Below are 18464 nucleotides of genomic sequence, written 5' to 3' on the forward strand. Positions count from 1 at the left end.
CTAATTATCAGGACTTTACAAAATAACCTCATGGGATTCCTTACCAATCTATTTCTAATAAGTGTCTCTGAAGTCACACACTCCCCCTCACCCCCACGGCAGCTTTCACAAATCCCTAAGAAGTTTTTATATACTTTGTATTATAAACATTCTTAGAACTTTAGAGGTAGAAGACAAGTTAGAAAGGTTGAGTTTTGGTGAGTAATGTTTTATACTTTTTTACTGAGTTTTCCCTATCCTGAAGTATATTTTCTTCACTTTGTGTTTTCACTTCAGAGCAACAAGGAGTGTTTTCTTTTTGGTTTGTCTCTCAGAGGGTCATTTCTTAAAGAAGCGTTAACAGATCAGCCATTCCTTAATGGAAAGTAGTTTACTGTTGTTTCTTTTCCTCAATGGAATAAGGAACAACTAACTGCTTTTGAGAGAGTGTTGAGGAAGGAGCAATACAGGAAGCAGTTAGTTAGAAAACTACACTTGTCAGACTTAATCGGGTTCTGTACCAGGCAAGTGAGAACATTTTCTTTCTCCCTGTTACACCTTCATCTTTCTGCTGTGCAATAACCAGCTAGGGCTTTTATACCTGAGAACTATGGATTCAAAATCCTCCCGTGGAGTAAGGAAGGTCTTACTGATGGACTGTTTCAGGAATCATTATTGTAAGATCTTAGTTGTAGAAAAAGTATATTCTCATTTTCCAGGTGCCGTCTACAAAAATTTAAATCCTGGATGACTTTTAATATAGTTCAATGAAGGGCTCATTTTCACCAAGGTTGCTGGATGATTGTGTGAGGTAGCATATGTATGTGTGTAGCAGTATTTAAAATTCATACTTAGTATAATTGGTTTTCTCTGTATTCTTTTTTTTAAATAAGCTTTTTGTAAATGTATTTTATTTTTTTAAAAGATTTATTTATTTATTATATTTAAGTACACTGTAGCTGTCTTCAGACACACCAGAAGAGGGCATCAGATTTCATTAAAGATGGTTGTGAGCCACCATGTGGTTGCTGGGATTTGAACTCAGGTCCTCTGGAAGAGCAGTCAGTGCTCTTAATCTCTGAGCCATCTCTCCAGCCCTTTCTTTGTATTCTTAAATGTTTAATAAATTGTGAAGATTGTTCTAAGAAATTCATAGACCACTGAAGAGGTTCCATTGTACCAAAATAAATCCCTGAGGGATGCAGAGCCTTAAGCTGGGCTGAACTCAGAGATCTGCCTGCCTCTGCCTCCCGAGTGCTGAATTAAAGGTGTGAACTGCCATAGCATAAAGAAATGTTTGGTGACATTTCCAGCCTTACAGTGCTTCAAATTATAGGTTGCATAAGGCCTGTGTCTAAGCTAAGCATCTGTATTTTTTCTGTACTTGTAACTCTATAATCAGTTTGATTTCTCATTTAGAGCATTGTTTTGTATGACAGGAAGGAGCTAGTGTCTATTTCACAAAGATTTCATTTGAATTCCTCGCTGTGCAGTTTTCATGTGCTGTCAAATCTCTAGGTGAGAGAACATGAATGAAGTGGAAGGGAGGCTCAGTACTGTTCGAGTCACTATACATTACCCTCATAAGGTCACCTTTCACTGTCCTCTAAAACTATCAGGATACAGCATCCCCACCATTCTGTTTTCTTGTTGGACTTGAAAAGCTTTCTGAGTAAACATCGCTACTCCTTGGGAATGAGGAAAATTGCAAGCAGAAATGAAAAGAGTGTGATAAGGTTTAAAAGCATATGCGAGGTCATATCAGTGGTGTTTTGTAAAGTGAAATTAATGTCCCACCTCCTTACCCACATGTCATGACTTAGTTTTGAAAAGTGTTTTAGGTTTGGTTTCGAGATGGGGTCTAATTCAGTGGATTTAGCTTTGAATTCAGCACTGCTGCTGTAGCCTCTAAAGTGCTGAGCTTATGGCTGTGAGCTACCACACCTGTTTGCTCTGTTGTTATATTTGATGTCTTGAAAGTTGTGAAAAAATTCCCCTTGAAAGATGCCACACCACTATCAGAACTTTAGGTGGTAGTTCTTCTCCATTTTCATTTCTCTCTCACAAACAATGGATTCTTTTTCTCGTTGTTTCCATTTTCCTCTGGCATTCTAGGAGAGCTGTTTGTGTCAATCTAGGTAGTAACCCTTCCCAAGTTAATAAGGATGTTGCTGCTGTGAGCGCCCTCCATTAGCTGTCCAGTCTACTCTTTGCTGCTTCCTTTTAACCTCTGACAGGTGCTTTGCTTCTTGACAGGTTCTCCGGTCTGATGAAATGTGTGTGCACATCAGCCCACCAAAGACACACAGATACACACATTGGTGGTTTTTCTTTTTTCTTTTTTTGAAACAAGGTTTCTTTGTGTAGCTCTATCTGTCCTGGAACTCAGTTTGTAGACTAGAGTGGCCTCGAACTTTAAAGACCTACCTGCCTCTGCCTCCTAAGTGCTAGGACCACTCCTGGCAGATAGTCACTTTTTTTAAAAGATTTATTTATTTATTATATATAAGTACACTGTAGCTGCCTTCAGACACACCAGAAGAGAGCATCAGATCTCATTACAGATGGTTGTGAGCCACCATGTGGTTGCTGGGAATTGAACTCAGGACCTTTAGAAGAGCAGTCAGTGCTCTTAACAGCTGAGCCACCTCTCCAGCCTGATAGTTACTGTTTTAACTATTGAAGTTCTCTCTTTCAAGGAGCTCTGAGGGTCTCCATGACACAGGGTGTTCAGCTTGCATATAAATCTTGTGCTATTTATTTAATCTGTGCCTTATAAGAACAGGATCTCATTCATCTTAGTTACAGAATGGGACGCTTTGTACAGGAAGAGATGTTTGGTTTGAGTCTTGAAGAAAAAACAGTGAAAAGGAAAGGCCATTTCAGATAAGGTTTTTAATTCCTTATTAAATTACTGTTATTTTTAGATATTTTGTATCTGCATGTTATTAGGTAGCACCTAGTATATGGTCACTATTCTCAGGGGGGAGGTATGAGAAGGGGTGAGTAGGAAGCTTGGGCATATGATAAACTTATATGAAGGTGTTAAATGCTAAATTTAGGTTAGAACAGCAGTAGGAATTTAGAATTAGTAAGACAATAATAAAAACTAAGACTTTTGAAAATGTGTTATGTCACGTAGTCAGGAGAGAGACATCCAGAGTGCTTGGCTGTGATGACATAAGAGTGTTTCCAAATTCTTTTTGAATGTGTACATTGCACTTGAGGTGATTAGCAGGGAGAGATAGTGAGTCCAGGAGGTCAGCTGGAGGCTTTTGGAGTGAGGTGAGATAAAATGGCCTGATTCCTCAGAGCTGTTTGTGCTGTTTTAAACTCACCACCATCTGTCTCTTATACAAACCAGCTTCTCCCATCACCACTCTGCTAATAGTGGACCAAACCGAACGGTCATCTTCTATATTTCTGCTTAATGGGGAATCACTGCAACATCTGCCTTAAATATCATCATTAGTGGCACTTTCCACATCACTAACAAGAGTATATAAAGTGTAATAAATTAGAAACAACCAAACTTTTTCAGACTTCATATTTGAGAAATTTTATGGAATATTTGATGTTTGCTCTAACATAAGAGGTAAGTTCAAGGTGATCGACACATTGTTCATCTTTAAGGCACCAATGAAGTTCCTCCTTTCCTGCCTCCAGGACAGCAGTCCATGTTTCCTTCCTGAGCAGTCAATGTCGCTCATTCACATAATTTTTTCCATGTCTAATATTGATTAAGATGTTGGTTCCTAGAGAGCAAAAATTAGATAATGGTTCTCTGTTTATTACTCAAACATAGTCCCATACACAGTGGCTATTATGAAGTCTTGTTAAATGTATTGCCACACATTGTAAATATCTCCTTCATGCTGACATATCCTGAGTGTTAGGTTCTTATTCTTACTACTGACTCTAGTGCCAGATATATTTCAGTTTAAGTAAATTTTTTATGTTAGCACGGGGAATTTGTGTACCAGCTGTCTTAATTTGAACAAGGCAAAGAGAGACCTGAGGTAGCTAGAACAATAGCATGTAGGGACATAATAGCCAATGCTTCTTTGGTGACTGAACAGTAATAGCTCCCATTTTTATAATCATCATCAAAAGCTGACTTTTTTCCAAATAAGCTTTTCGCTTATTGTAGAGTTATGAAAACAGCCTCTAATGTTGTCAGAACCTTAGTTTTTCATCTTTAAGTTGAAGGTCAGAGTCTGTAAGCTCCAGGTACTTTCCCTCACTCATTTGGTGTAGTGTAATCTTGAAATTTGCACATCTCCTTATTTCATGGTCCTTACAAGGTATTGGGCATGAGCATTTCTGGTTGCTACAGTATATGGTGGGACAATACGAGTTTGTTGATCCTTGAAGGTGCCATTTACGGAAATTTAAGTTTGGTTTTTAGAAAAGGAGGGAATTTGAGAAACAAAGTAAAACAGTGGCTCAGAGCATTAGGAAAATCAGATGATATATAATAGGGCTCTAGGCCTCTGTGTTTGTCTCCTCCCTCCTTTTACTTCCTCCTCTCCTTTTTCTTCTCTAGCTCCCTCTTCTCCCTCTCCCTTTTTCCCACTATTATTTCCTTCTCCCCTTCATGTCAGCTCCCTCCACCTTTTGGAACTCGAAAGTGCATCAGTACCTTCCCAAGACACTCCTAGACTAATATTAACATTTACTGAATGTTTTCTCTGTCCATGCATGTATGCTTTATCAAATAGTGTTTTAGGTGTAGATACTTTTGTTGTTTGTACACATGAGAAAGCTGGAGTTTCAGATAGTAAACATTTTCACAGGTTCACAGCTGGAAACTGTTGGAATCAGTTCTTGAATTCTGATTTTCCTAATTCCCCAAACCTGTGTTGGCTTTTGGAAATTGACTCTATCTACTACTTGGAATGAGTGTATGGAGTATTCCTCCTGCCCAGTCACCTTTTTCTTTCTTTGCGTAGTGTTGGGGAGCAAATCTAGGACCTTCCATATACTAGGGAACTACTTTACCACTGAGCTGCACTTCTAGCCCTAAACATTAGACTGTGGTGTGATTTCTTACTTTGGTGTCACTTAGAAGTCACTTTCATCTTCTGCTTTGTCATTGGGTCACTAGTCATGCTTTTTGGATCTCAGGACAGAATGCTTGTGTGCTCTGCTTGAACACTGACAACTGCAGTGTGCAGTGACAGCATCCTTCCTTGTTCTCCTCTCCCATCTATACAGCAGCTCTCTAGAAAGTATGTTAACTTAGTGAGACTTGTTTTCATTGTCTGGGTGTGATGGTCGGTACTTTTTAGCCTTGGAGAAAAATATATCAGAAGTTCCAACTTGTAGGGATGTCTTGACGCCTGAGCTTGTGCCACTTTTTCACCATTTCTGGCTTAATCTCTTGCGTCTTATAATCCCATGTTCTCAGTTTTTGTAAGCTGTTTTCTTGACTTTGTTTTCTACTCACTGCCTGGTACTGCCTGTCTGTCCTACTAACTGCCTGGTACTGCTTGTCTGTCCTTCCCCAACCCTAGCGCCCTCGACTGCACCTCTTTAGTCAGCTCCCCCCAGCTTGTTTTCTTGTCTCTCCTGCTTTCTACTTCCTGTCTTCCACATGCTCAACTTTACCTTCTTGCCTTCATGCAGATTTCTGCATCTGTTTTCTCAGTTCTCTGACTTCTTGCCTTCACTTTAGTTTTGGCACTCCTTTGTATAATTGTATAATATTTCTAAAATTGTGCCAAAGACATTGAGATAGCGGTGTACAGTTTAGGATTGTGGTGTTTTGGTGAGTAAGGACTTGGGCTGCTGATAAAGTTTTCATACCAGGATCCTGCTGCCTCTTTTCCTTTTTTCTTTCCCCTTTCCCCCTTTTCCTTTCCTCTCTGATCCCTTTCTCCTTCCTTCCTTCCTTCTTCTTTCCATCCCTTTTCCTTTCTTTCCTTTTCTTTCAAGAAAGAATAGCATTAGCAATTGGTGTATGTATTATTTTGCATTTTAAACCCTTCATGATTTAGAAGGAAAAAAATAAAAAAGGAAATCTTGATCCCTTAAATATTTAGTTTGGCCATTAACATAACTCAATCTTTTCAGGTTTAACTAAGCTTTGCCTCATTTTGGGACTCCTGTATTCGATTATTTTGACTAGAGCAGGAATTTTTCCCTTGATATTCACTAAGGAGTCTATTTACCTGCAGGATGACATCTGAACTGGAGAGCAGCCTAACATCTATGGACTGGTTACCACAGCTTACTATGAGAGCAGCCATCCAAAAATCTGATGCCACACAAAATGCACATGGAACGGGAATTTCTAAGAAGAATGCACTCCTTGACCCAAATACAACGCTAGACCAGGAAGAAGTCCAACAGCACAAAGATGGAAAGCCTCCGTACAGCTATGCCAGCCTCATCACGTTTGCAATTAATAGCTCACCTAAAAAGAAAATGACGTTAAGTGAGATTTACCAGTGGATTTGTGATAACTTTCCGTATTACAGAGAGGCTGGCAGTGGTTGGAAGGTAAGTGTTTCATCTAAATTGTAGCTTTTGTGAAGTAAGCAGTGGGAACTTTGTTAACTGCTGGTGAAAGTAAAGCTTTTTGAGAAACTAGAAAAGTAAAGATTAAATTCCGACTTAACCATTTTTAGGATTCCAGAAAAGGGAAGAACTTATAATTGCGTTGATTGATAGGTGATGGGAGCATGTATGCCACCAGGCACACACGGAGACCAAAGGACAACTTGGAGTTGGTTTTCTCTACTGTATGGCTGTTACAGATCAAACTCGAGTCAGCAGGCTTTGCTTCCAGTGTCATTACCCACTGAATCTTCTTGCAGGCTCTCCAAACTTATGGTTGCCTTATTTTTGGAAGTCGCATGTTAGAGCTTTATTATGTCGTGGGACTGATGTAGTATGGCAGGAGAGAGTGCTGTGAATGCAGCAGTCAGGAGAAAGGGTACCTAGTGTGCAAATGGGTTGGCCGTGGTGCTCTGGTGGAAAACAGGACTACACAGCTGTGTGGGTTTTTATAAACGTTTGTTTTGACTTTGAGATTTGTAGGAGCTACAAAAGCAGCACACAGGTCTTCTCCATATACTCGACTAGTTTCCTCCAATGTTAGCATCTGACAGACCATAGCATGATGACCAAAACCAAAAATTTATGCAGGTAGAATGCTATTTACCAGACTAAGCTTTTTTCAGATCTCATCATTTTTTCCTTCAGTGTCCTTTATGTTTCAGGGTTCCACATTGCAATTCAGTTGTTATTTTCTCTCCATTCCCCTCTAATCTGTGAATGTCACATTCTCTTGTGACTTAGACACTTTTGAGAAATGCTTGTCAGAAATGTTTTCTCCTTGGTTTGGAGTTGTTTTCTCATGTGAGAAATAACACACTTGGGGCAGAATAACAAAGAGGGAACATGCCCCTTTGCTTATTAGAGGCACAAAATGTCTGCACAGCCTAGTTACTTGGTCAGTGTGATGTCTCTGGCTACTCCATTATAAGGCTATTGTTCATTGTCTTGTAAATACAAAGTTTTGGGGAGATATTTTGAGGGCATGTGAACACACTGTTTTCTTTTTAAACTTTGCCCAGGAATTTTAGCATTCATTGCTGTTTTCTAATAATGAGTTTTCTTTGTCCTACAAAATGAAGAATATTATTTTGTGAGTGAGAATGAGTTTTCCACTGCCTGTGGTTGCACTTGCCACCTTCAGTTCCAGCATCCGTAGGTGGAGGCAGGCATGTCTCTGTGAGTGAAGCCAGCATGGTCTACATAGTGAGTTCCAGGACAGTCAGGGCTACATAGAGAGACAGACAAAAGCACTGCTGGCTTCTTCTGGTCTTGGAGAGATGGCTCCAGTATTAAAAGAGACCTTGTGGCTCTTGCATAGGGCTGGAGTTTGCATTTCAGCAACCACCTGTAATTCCAGCCCCAAGAAATTGAACATCCATTTCTGGTCTCCATGGACACTTGTACTCGTGTGGCTGTACATGCGTGTGGGCATGTGATACACATTAAAGAGAAAGACTTTTCTTACTCGGTCAGTCATTTAAGATAGTCAGTGCTTGCGGGTGTTTTTCTTTGTGCCATTATTATCCTTTTTCATTTGCTTTTTGCTTGTGCTGAACTATTTTCAAGACATGGTCTCACAATGTAACCTGGGCTGGCTTACGGCTCACCGTGATCACTGTGTGGTAAAGACTTTGGATTTGAGATTCTCTGTCTCTGCCTCCATGTGCTGTGATTATAGATGTGTGTTACTATGCTTAGCCCCCATCTCCTCAAAAAAAAAAAATCTTAGTAAATTTTCACTTGTTTGTTACTGGTGATTGAGCCTAAGGTCTTGAAACATTCTAAGTTAGAATGCTCTACTACTGAGCTACAACCCAAACCCTCATTGTCCTCCAGATGAATGCAGCTTTGACCATCGGGAATGTCTATAGGATGATCTCATTCTCTTGTTTCCAGAATCTTCTGTACCCTCCTTGCCAGCTCTGGAATCAACAGCATATTTAAAAAGCCTTTTGATAAGCCGTCACATAAGTTTTGTAGTAGCTATATGTGTTATAACAAGTAATCCAGTTTACTTTCTTTGCTTCTGCACATGCTTATTAATTTTTTTATGTTTTACATAGGAATTATACAGTTGTGTGCTATGTGACATGTGTGCATGCTTGTGTGTACATAAAAAAAGGTTTATAGAGGTTTAGGTTATATTAGATGATAGTTACCTCAGTTTCTAGTAAATGTTTCTGCTTTACTACCTTTAAGTTTACTATCTGTATTACCTAAACATTGTCATACAGTTTGAGATCTTTGCTAACATCCCTGCCCCTGGGCTGTGCCGTGTGCTGTGGGAGGAAGTCGGATGTCTTGAGGGAAAGAATGCAGCTCTCCCTGTCTCTTTCACCCATAGCACTGTGTTTTTCTATTTTGGAGCTTCAGTTAATGCAGTTTGAATTAAAGGGCAACTCTTGCTCTCAGCTTCCTTTTTACCTTCCTCTCCCACTCCTTTTTGTCCTCTTGCTGTCTGTAAACATGATTTCTTGCTTTTTGTTCTTTTCTCTTTTGCCCTTTATCCAGTTGGTTTTACTTTATTCAGCTCACGCTACCATTTCCCTATAAAGCGAACCTTTTTTGTGTTTCTTCATGCTTTATTGATAGTAATATTATAGAACTTATTTTTGTTTTAATATCAGTTATTTCCTTTTTCTATACATAAATACTCAAACAATAGCTGTATTTTCAATTTTCTATGTGCCAGAATTATTCTAAATGCTTTTATACTATTGTCTAAGTCATACAGTAGCTTGTTAAATAGATACTCTTGCCCAGTTGTAAAGGTAAGAAAACAGAGGCTTAGAGAAATTAAGTGATTTTTTTTTCTCCAGAATTTTTGAGGTAGAGAATGGTAGGATCAAGACTCAGTAGACTTAGTAGTTTGAGAATTTCAGCCCTTGTTTTTTTTTTTTTTTTTTTTTTTTTTTGGTTCTTTTTTCGGAGCTGGGGACCGAACCCAGGGCCTTGCGCTTCCTAGGTAAGCGCTCTACCACTGAGCTAAATCCCCAGCCCCTCAGCCCTTGTTCTTAACCAGTAGTAGTATATAGCCTGCAATTTTGTGAAGGCTACATGGATATTTGAATTCTCTTAGCTGACTTACTGGTTTGAAAAGAAGATTTTTAAAAATTGGTTCTTTTACCTGTATTAGTGTTTTGTCTGCATGGATGTCTGTATACCACATACCTTCCTGTTGCTCATGGAGACCAAAAGAGAGTATCAGATCCCCTAGAACTAGAGTTACAGATGGTTACGGCCCACTATATGGAAACTGAAGCTGGATTTACTGATAGGAGAATCAGCCTATGTTCTTGGCTGCTGAGTTATCGCTTCAGCATAGAAGTGTATTTTAAAATTGGACGCATAAAATCTGGGGACGTTGCTTAGAGTTAGGTGACTGCCTAGGAAGTTTAAAGCCGTGGGTATGATCTCCAGTTCCCCCACCTCAAAAAAATCCCCAAAACGTTTGTTGTTTCTCCCTCTCCCTCTCCCCACCTCCCTCCCTCCCTTTTTTTTTCCTTCCTTCCCTTCCTTCCCTTATTGAGACAAGGTTTTTCGGTGTAGTCCTGGCTATCCTGGAACTTGCTCTGTAGATCAGGTTGGTTTCAAACAAGAGATCTGCCTCTGCCCCTCTGCTCCTCTCTGTGCCCCTCTGCTCCTCTCTGTGCCCCTCTGCTCCTCTCTGTGCCCTTCTGTTCCTCTCTGTGCCCCTCTGCTCCTCTCTGTGCCCCTCTGCTCCTCTCTGTGCCTCTCTGCCCCTGCCTCGAGTGCTAGGATTAAAGGCTTGTGACACCATTGCTCAGCCAAACTTTTTTTTTAACCTCAGAACAAAACATTGTTAAAAAGTAGTAGTATGTTGTTTGTTTTTACTGTCAGGCACTCTAGGTACTTTTTGTCAAGGTTTGGATTAGGGAAATATAGGTCTGTTTGGCAGCAGAAAAGTGTGATGTCTGTAGAGAAAAAGAAATGGACAAAATTTGAGTAAGAAAGCCTATGAGACTCGTAGATCTTTATCAGTGGTCATAAAGCTGAAGGCATGAGGCAGGTAATATAATGAGTAAAGCAAGAAGTACCAGACCATTGGTGGCTTCTCCAATGTGCTCTGGTTATGTGTTTCCTGTTAGGCCACAGAATGGGCATTTCGGCTTCTCCTCCCTAAGAGAATCGAGAAGGGTGTGTGTGTGTGTGTGTGTGTGTGTGTGTGTGTGTGTGTGTGTGTAATTTCCTAATTTCCAGATGTTCTAATTCCAGAGTTCTTAATCTGCAGTATAATAAATGTGTCCGTTTTGATTTTGTTTGGCCTGTGGGCTACCAATCCTTCCAGTTTAATTTCATGGTCCTTTCATTAGTTTGAAAAGGGTTTACTTTCTCCTCTTCACTGAGCTTGAGTTTAGAAGCACAAAGAAACTTAGTACACGGTACCTTAGAGAGTCCATCCTCTTTTAGATGAAGATACATACAAGTCATTATGAAGCTATTTAAAAAGTTCTTGAGGGGTTGGGGATTTAGCTCAGTGGTAGAGCGCTTGCCTAGCAACCGCAAGGCCCTCGGTTCGGTCCCCAGCTCCGAAAAAAATAAAAAAAAAAAAAAAATAAAAAGTTCTTGAGAGGATTGTGGAATCCACACAGCTACAGTGTGTAAGTCATATCCATTTTGTCTGTGACTTAGTAAAAAGTGTTAACTTTAAAGGATGTAGTCACTGACGAAGAGTGGGGAGTATCAGATTCTGAAGTGACTGGTACAAAGAATAGAGTGTTACCAGAGTAAAAGGAAGGGGACTTACTAGGAAACTATTAAGGAAGTGAAATAGCAATTTATTTTGAGGATTTAGAGGTATATTTTAATTGTATTTTTAAATACTTGATTGTAGGGGCTCCTGGTAAAAAGTTGGGATGAACCAGATTATAGTGATCTTAACATATATAAAAGCCCAACTAAAGAACTTGTGTCAATTTCTAGGAACAGTATATACATTTTGATTATGCTCCTCATTAACCTGCTAGTCTTCAGTGTCTTATGTATTATAAATCTGTCGTTATGCCTTGGTGATTGTTATCTCAAATCATAGCTGGGAATTCCTTTAGAAGTAGTGATAGTGGGTGGATTGGGGGTAGAAGGGGTGGGGTATATTTTGTCCTTAAAACTAAAGATTCCCAGAAAGATATCTCGTACCATTTGCCTTGAGCAGACTTTCAGTATCTCTAGGAGTTATAAATAATAATCATTAAACATTTTTCTTTCACTGAGCTTTAAAACAGTGGGTGCCTAGGATTTACTGTACTCACTTTAATTTTTTTTTTAATTTTTTTTTTTTTTTGTAGACCTAGATACATTTATACCTAATCATTTATATGGGGACCAAAAGCCAGGTGTGGTGGAACAACATGCCTTTGATCCCAGCACTGGGGAAATTGGAGGCAGGTAGATTTCTGCGACTTTAAGGTCAGTGTAGTCTTGGTATATGTAGTGAATTCCAAGACAGCTAGAGCTCTGTAGTAAGACTGTTTCAGATAAAACAAGAACAAAAAGAAGAGACCAGGGCCAGAGAAATGGCTCAGTGGTTAAGAGCACTGTCTGCTCTTAGGTGACTGAGTTAATTCCCAGCAACCACATGGTGGCTCACAACCATCTGTAATTCTGATGCCCTTTTTTGGTGTGTCTGAAGACATCCACAGTGTACTCATATACATAAATAAATAAATCTTTTTTTTTTTTTCAGTTCCTTCTCTTTATTAACTCATACACAACTACTTGTCTTCTGGTTTGTTGAAGCAGTAAGTCAGACAACACTTGCCACAGTAATGCCTGTCAAAGTGGCTACCCATGAAAACTCCAGCACCACATTCATCAGAAGGACATTCCCGACGAAGTCGGCTGATTTTGCCATTTTCATCCACCTTATAGTATTTCAGCACAGCCAACTTGACCTTCTTTCTCTTATGCTTGTTCTTCTTTGGGGTGGTGTAAGACTTCTTCTTCCTTTTCTTAGCGCCACCACGAAGTCTCAGCACGAGATGGAGAGTGGACTCCTTTTGAATGTTGTAGTCAGACAAAGTACGGCCATCTTCCAACTGCTTACCAGCAAAGATCAACCTCTGCTGATCAGGAGGAATTCCTTCCTTATCCTGGATCTTGGCCTTTACATTTTCTATAGTGTCCGAGGGTTCAACCTCGAGCGTGATGGTCTTCCCTGTAAGGGTCTTCACAAAAATCTGCATCGTGGCGGCTGCTCCACCAACGATGGCGGATCGGAAAGGAAGAGCCAAGCGTGGCTGACCGAGTCTCCGGGTCAAATAAATAAATCTTAGAGAGAGAGAGAGAGAGAGAGAGAGAGAGAGAGAGAGAGAGAGAGAGAGAGACCAAAGAAAGCTTGATCTTTTCCTCTCCTTTGTAGAGGTCTTTGTTTTTCTGAATTTCCACCCATTTTCTTAGATTTGTTAAGCAGGCGATGCTGCTTCCTTTCTTTAGATATGGAGGAGAGAGATTGGGGCAGTTGGGAGGGCATATACAGCTTGTGAAGTCTGCACTGATTGAATAGATATTAGGGAAAAGATTTTAAAGCAGCCACAAACTATTTCAGAAATGTAGTAGTCACCCAAAGTGGGAAACCTTGCCAGGTTCACTATTTAAGGGCCAGATAAAAACCTTAACATTTAGTTAAAACGCCCTTTCAGGTAGGGCCATCTTGAAGGAGATTACATTGTTAAAGATAACTCTGAATATTCTATAATTGACTTATCTTATAATTTGAAATAGAGGAAAAGGAATTAAAAATCTTGTTAATAACTTTACTGAGGAAGATTAACTCTAAATCATTAGGATTTTGGCTAACAAGATTTGGTGAAAAAGGGACCCTAGAAACTTAAATATAATTATGTTATATTATATTATACTTATATAATATAAGTATATTATAATTATACTTAATTAAACTTAAGTATAATTATGCTTAAGCACATTGAAGAAACTGGTCTACATATATGTGCATGGATGTGCAGATGTACTTGTTTGGATTGGTACAAGCGGAAGCTAGGTGTCTTCCATAGTCACTTCTCCAGGATCTTTTTATTGATACTGGAGCTTGCTCTCTGGCTAGGCTGATTGGCATGAAAACCCTGGGAATCCTCTGGTCTCTGGCCTCCAGTGCTGGGATTGCAGATGTGTACTGCTGCACCTGGCTATTTCATTTGCATGCTGGGGATCTAAACTCAGGTCCTCGTGCTTGTACAGCAGACACTATCCACTGAGCATCCTCCCCAGCCCCTGGGCTTTTGACTAGAGCAATCCGACAATAGCCTATTTTCTTGGGATATGCAGAGGAATCGTGATGTTTACTTAGGAGATCTGCTTGATAGTATTACTTGAATAGAGGCATTTTGTACTTCTTGGAATTGAACTTGGGTTCTCTTTAAAGCAGACTCTAGCCATCTCTCTTCTTTACCCTAAGGCAGTTTTCTCCAGGCTGGCTTAGATCATTTGAATCACTATAACTTTTTTCATTATTGGAGATAAACACCACCCAGATTGGGGAACCTGAATTGGCAGAGATGAAGCAATGATGTGGGGTATGTGTGTTGGGGGGAGGGTTTATATTTAAGAATACAGTGTGGAATAGGAAACCTATTAAACATATCTGCAGTTATGATGAGAAATCCATAAGGATAAGTTAGGGAAGGTTAGCCAGAGCTTCTAGGAAAAGCTGATTCTGGAGGAGGAGAGAGATGATGGCTCAGTAGTGAAGAACATGTAATTTTCTAGAGGGCATTGAATTCAGATCCCAGTACCATATTGCACAACTTCCAACCTCCTGTAACTCCAGTTGACAATTTGAAATAAGTTAGGCACTTGAGAGAGGAGAGTCACTGAAGCCATAGCTGTAGAGAAGATTGACTAGTTGCGCAACAAGTATAGAAGTGAAGAAAGGATGGATGGAGCAGAAATGTGAGAATTTCCAAAATGTAAGCTTCTTGAATGGGAAGAAGATCAGGTACAAGTTCATTATTCCCCAGAGGTATTGAGTCTCTTCTGAACCGTTCTTTCTTCCTCCTCTTTTCTTCCTCCTTCCTTTCTTCCTTTCCCTTTTTCCCCTTAACCTTATTTATTTGTAGCCTAGGCTGGGTTCAAGATCATGATTCCTGCTTATGTTGGGACAGCAGGCCTATGCCCTTATGCCTGAGCTTGACCATCTTGGTTGGAGGTTTTACATTTCAATATTAAGATGGGTGGATGAAATCTAGTTTGTCTAATAGGTCTTCGGTTTTATCTGTGTCCTGAGCTTTGGCTTCAACATTTGATTTCAAATCAAATTTTTAAAAGTGCATTTCTTTTCTTCCTTTTTGGAAATTATTATAAGATTAAAACTATTAATCTGTCAGAGTTAATTCAAACTGCTTTAATTAAACACACAACAAACAAACCTCACAGTAGCCAAGGTGGTTTACATATAACAAACATTTATTTCTCAAAAGTCTTGAAGGTGGGAAATCCCGGATCCAGGGGTTCACAGTGACTGAAAACTTCTTACTAGTCTTGGTTGAGGGCCCTTCCTGGCCTCATGGAGGCTGTCTTGTTGATGCAAATGAGCTCCCTGGGACCTCTTTTAGACACTAAGTCCTTTTCTTGAGTTCTCTTCATGATCTAATCTTTCAGTAGCCTTACCTCCAGATATTACCACATTGAAATTGGATTTCAGCACAGGAATTTTAAGGTGATGCAAATATGGATTGTCTTTAATTACAACCTGCCACCATATAGTATTAAGCTATGTTATGTATCATGTAAGGACTTCAGAAATTGAGTTCTTCTAGTTCCTTTATACATTTTACTTCAACATAAAATTTTATGTGTTTGTGTGCACAGTGGTCAGAAGACAACTTTGTGAAGTTGCCTATCTTTCCATTCTGTGGCTCTAGTGGTCAGATGTAGGCTGTCGGGCTTGGTGCTGAGATATCTCACTTGGCCTTTTTTTTTTTAATTAAAAAATTAAATTTATTATTTGTGAGAGAGGGATACAGAGAATGCAGGCATGGGTGTGGAGGCTAGAGGATAAATTTCAGGAGTCAGTACCCTGTGTTTTGGGGGTGAACTCAAGTCATCCATCTTGTACTATACCGTACAAGTACAGTATTCTGTCATATACTGTGGGTGCCTTTTCCTGCTGAGCCATCTTCCTGCTCTACATTACTTGTATCTGTATCCTGAGTCTTTTAATTAACTACTATGGTTTTTTTTTAGACACAAGAACTTTAAAAACCATTTCTGGTACTTTTCATTTAACTTCTCACAGTTACCTTTAAGGATATGTCTTCCCTTTTGGTTTTTAGCATTTTATAATGCGCATAGTAGTACTGCACCTTACCCCTTAATTTTTGAGATAGCCTATAACCTGGGTAGGCATTGTACTCCTGATCCTTCTGCCCATATGCTGAGATTATAGGTTTATTCCATGGGTAGGTGGGCACGGGGGGGGGGGGGTCATGCTCACGCACATGTGCATGTTGGGAAACTATTCTAGGGCCTTTACATGCATGGCACAACATAACCATGCCTATGTGTTCTGCTAGTTCAAGCCAGAGTAGCCTTGTAACTGTGGTAGCTTTTGAATGGGGGTCCCTGTTCCTTTCTGAGATGGAGCAGACACATTGTATGGTGTCAGTGTCAGTTCTTAGGGTGCAGGGCGGCAGCTTATCCCTCTCCCAAAGGAAAAGGACTTTGCATCTACTTTTTTCCTGTAGTGGTAGTAGATTGCTGCTTTGTCCTGGCACAGGGTTTCACGGGGTTTCCTGTCTCTCAGTAAAAGTGTTTGTTTCCATTCTTCCTCCAAAGTAATGACACCTTGCCAGAGTGCTATGGAGAAGAGATTTTGCTGCCATCACCTCAGACTTAAATATTTGTGCTTTTTAAAAATTTATGGGAAGTTAGTGGGTGGAATGCTCCATACTATCTCCCTTCTTTTTTTTTTTTTTTTTTTTTTGGTTCTTTTTTTCGGAGCTGGGGACCGAACCCGGGGCCTTGCGCTTCCTAGGTAAGCGCTCTACCACTGAGCTAAATCCCCAGCCCCACTATCTCCCTTCTTGCTGGGCTGTTATCTAGTTTGGGCGTATATGGTTTTTGTGCATGCTGTCACAATCTGTGAGTTCACATGTGCTGCATGCATCTACTTGTCCCGAGAAAATATTTCCTTAAGTCATTTACTACCTCTTTGGCTCTTAGAGTCTTTTTGCCCCTCTTCTGCATAGATCCCTGAGTCTTGAGGGATGGAATGATATTGATAGCCCATTTAGGGCTAAGAACTCTGATAGACATTAAAATAAAGTAGATATGCCAAAAATATGATCCTCAAAGATAATATTTAAGTAGTGGCTAAATGCAGTTGGAGCCTCTCTCTACTAGTTAGTTATGTGGACATGAGGGTTAACAGATAAACAGATTACTAATGAATGGACTTTGGAGTCTTTAATTGGGAACCGTTTTTTGGGATATTTTCTGTTAGCAGTCATTGTCCAGTCCTATTAATTCACGAACACTTCAGGTCCCAAAGGCATTTTTCTGTCACCTGAGCTAGTTTAGTAGTTCTTCTGCTGTGATGAGGAATATAGATCCTCTCCTGGACTTGTGTATACAGCAGTTTTATCTTCCTACTCTTTATTCTTTGACAGTTTAATGTATCCTGATGTTGTCCATTCCAGACTCCTCCCCTGCCAGACGCCCCAGACCCCTTCCACCTTCATGTCTTCGTTCTCTTGTTTTAATAACCCAGTATCTTTTGTTGTTGTTATAGATAGAACCTTATGTTTCTATATGCCTTTGTAATAGAGTAGTGGAATTTGTTCTTGTTTCAGAAAAAATGATTTTTTTTCATTTTTATCATTGTGTATTACAGGATTTCATTATGACACTCCTGTCCATGAGTATATTATATTTATCTGTTACTCTTTCTCTTTTTATCCTCTTTTCAAAAATAACTCTGAAGGGCTTTGTAGGTCTGTGAGATGGCTCAGTGGGTAAAGACACATAACCTACCAAACTTGTTGACCTGACTTCCATCTCTGGGACCTATATGACGTCAAGAGAGAGCTGACTACAAGTTATCCTCTGACCTCCGCATATGCATAATCATGTGTGCATAAATAAATAAATAAGTAAAAAATAAATGTGATTTACACAGGAATGTTTTGTGTATCTTTCCTAATAAGAAAGAAACAGTAGGGGCTGGAGAGACGGCTCAGTGGTTAAGAGCACCGATTGCTCTTCCAGAGGTCCTGAGTTCAATTCCCAGCAACCACATGGTGGCTCATGACCATCTGTTCAATGAGATCCAATGCCCTCCTCTGGTGTGTCTGAAGACAGCAACAGTGTACTCATATACATTAAATAAATAAATTTAAAAAAAAAGAAATAGTAAGTCAGCAAATATATTTTTACCTATATTTAAATTGTTCGCTTCTATACATCTCTTTAAAAATTAGCTATTCAGTTAAAAAATAACTTAAAGGTGAAAGAGCCTCTGTTCATATGGATATAGGTAAATTGGTGTGTGTATCTCTTTTCAGAAAACATTACTCCAAGATGGCTATAGCTGTGAATGCCCCAGTATTACTTAAATGATACCTGTGTTTGTCTAATTCATTTAAAGTTCTGAAACATGTATCTGCCATAGTATAGTCTTTCTCTTACAACTTTCTAATTCCGAGTTTACCTATAGTACAGTGGCATTTTTTTTTTTTATGTATATGAGTACACTGTAGCTGTCTTCAGACACACCAGAGGAGGGCATTAGACCTCATTATTACAGATGGTTGTGAGCCACCATGTGGTTGCTGGGAATTGAACTCAGGACCTCTGGAAGATCAGACAGTGTTCTTAGCCACTGAGCCATCTCTCCAGTCCGTACAGTGGCATTTTTAAATGTTGTTTTGTTTCAGTGCTGGGGAGTA

General features: G+C 39.6%; 1 protein-coding gene and 1 pseudogene across 5 annotated transcripts in view; one reads left to right on the forward strand and one right to left on the reverse strand.

Moving 5' to 3' along the window:
- Foxj3 (forkhead box J3) overlaps positions 1–18464 on the forward strand; it is an 88417-nt gene that overhangs the window by 27750 nt on the left and 42203 nt on the right. For all 5 annotated transcript variants that reach the window (XM_087549272.1, XM_087549274.1, XM_087549273.1 and 2 more), the window contains 1 exon segment: positions 6159–6483. In XM_087549272.1, coding sequence (XP_087405398.1) covers positions 6159–6483 — 325 coding nt within the window.
- Rps27a-ps1 (ribosomal protein S27a, pseudogene 1) lies at positions 12244–12822 on the reverse strand (annotated as a pseudogene).

This window comes from Rattus norvegicus, chromosome 5 (genome assembly GCF_021556685.1).
Source record: "Rattus norvegicus strain SHRSP/BbbUtx chromosome 5, alternate assembly SHRSP_T2T, whole genome shotgun sequence".
In the NCBI taxonomy this organism is placed as follows: Eukaryota; Metazoa; Chordata; class Mammalia; order Rodentia; family Muridae; genus Rattus; species Rattus norvegicus.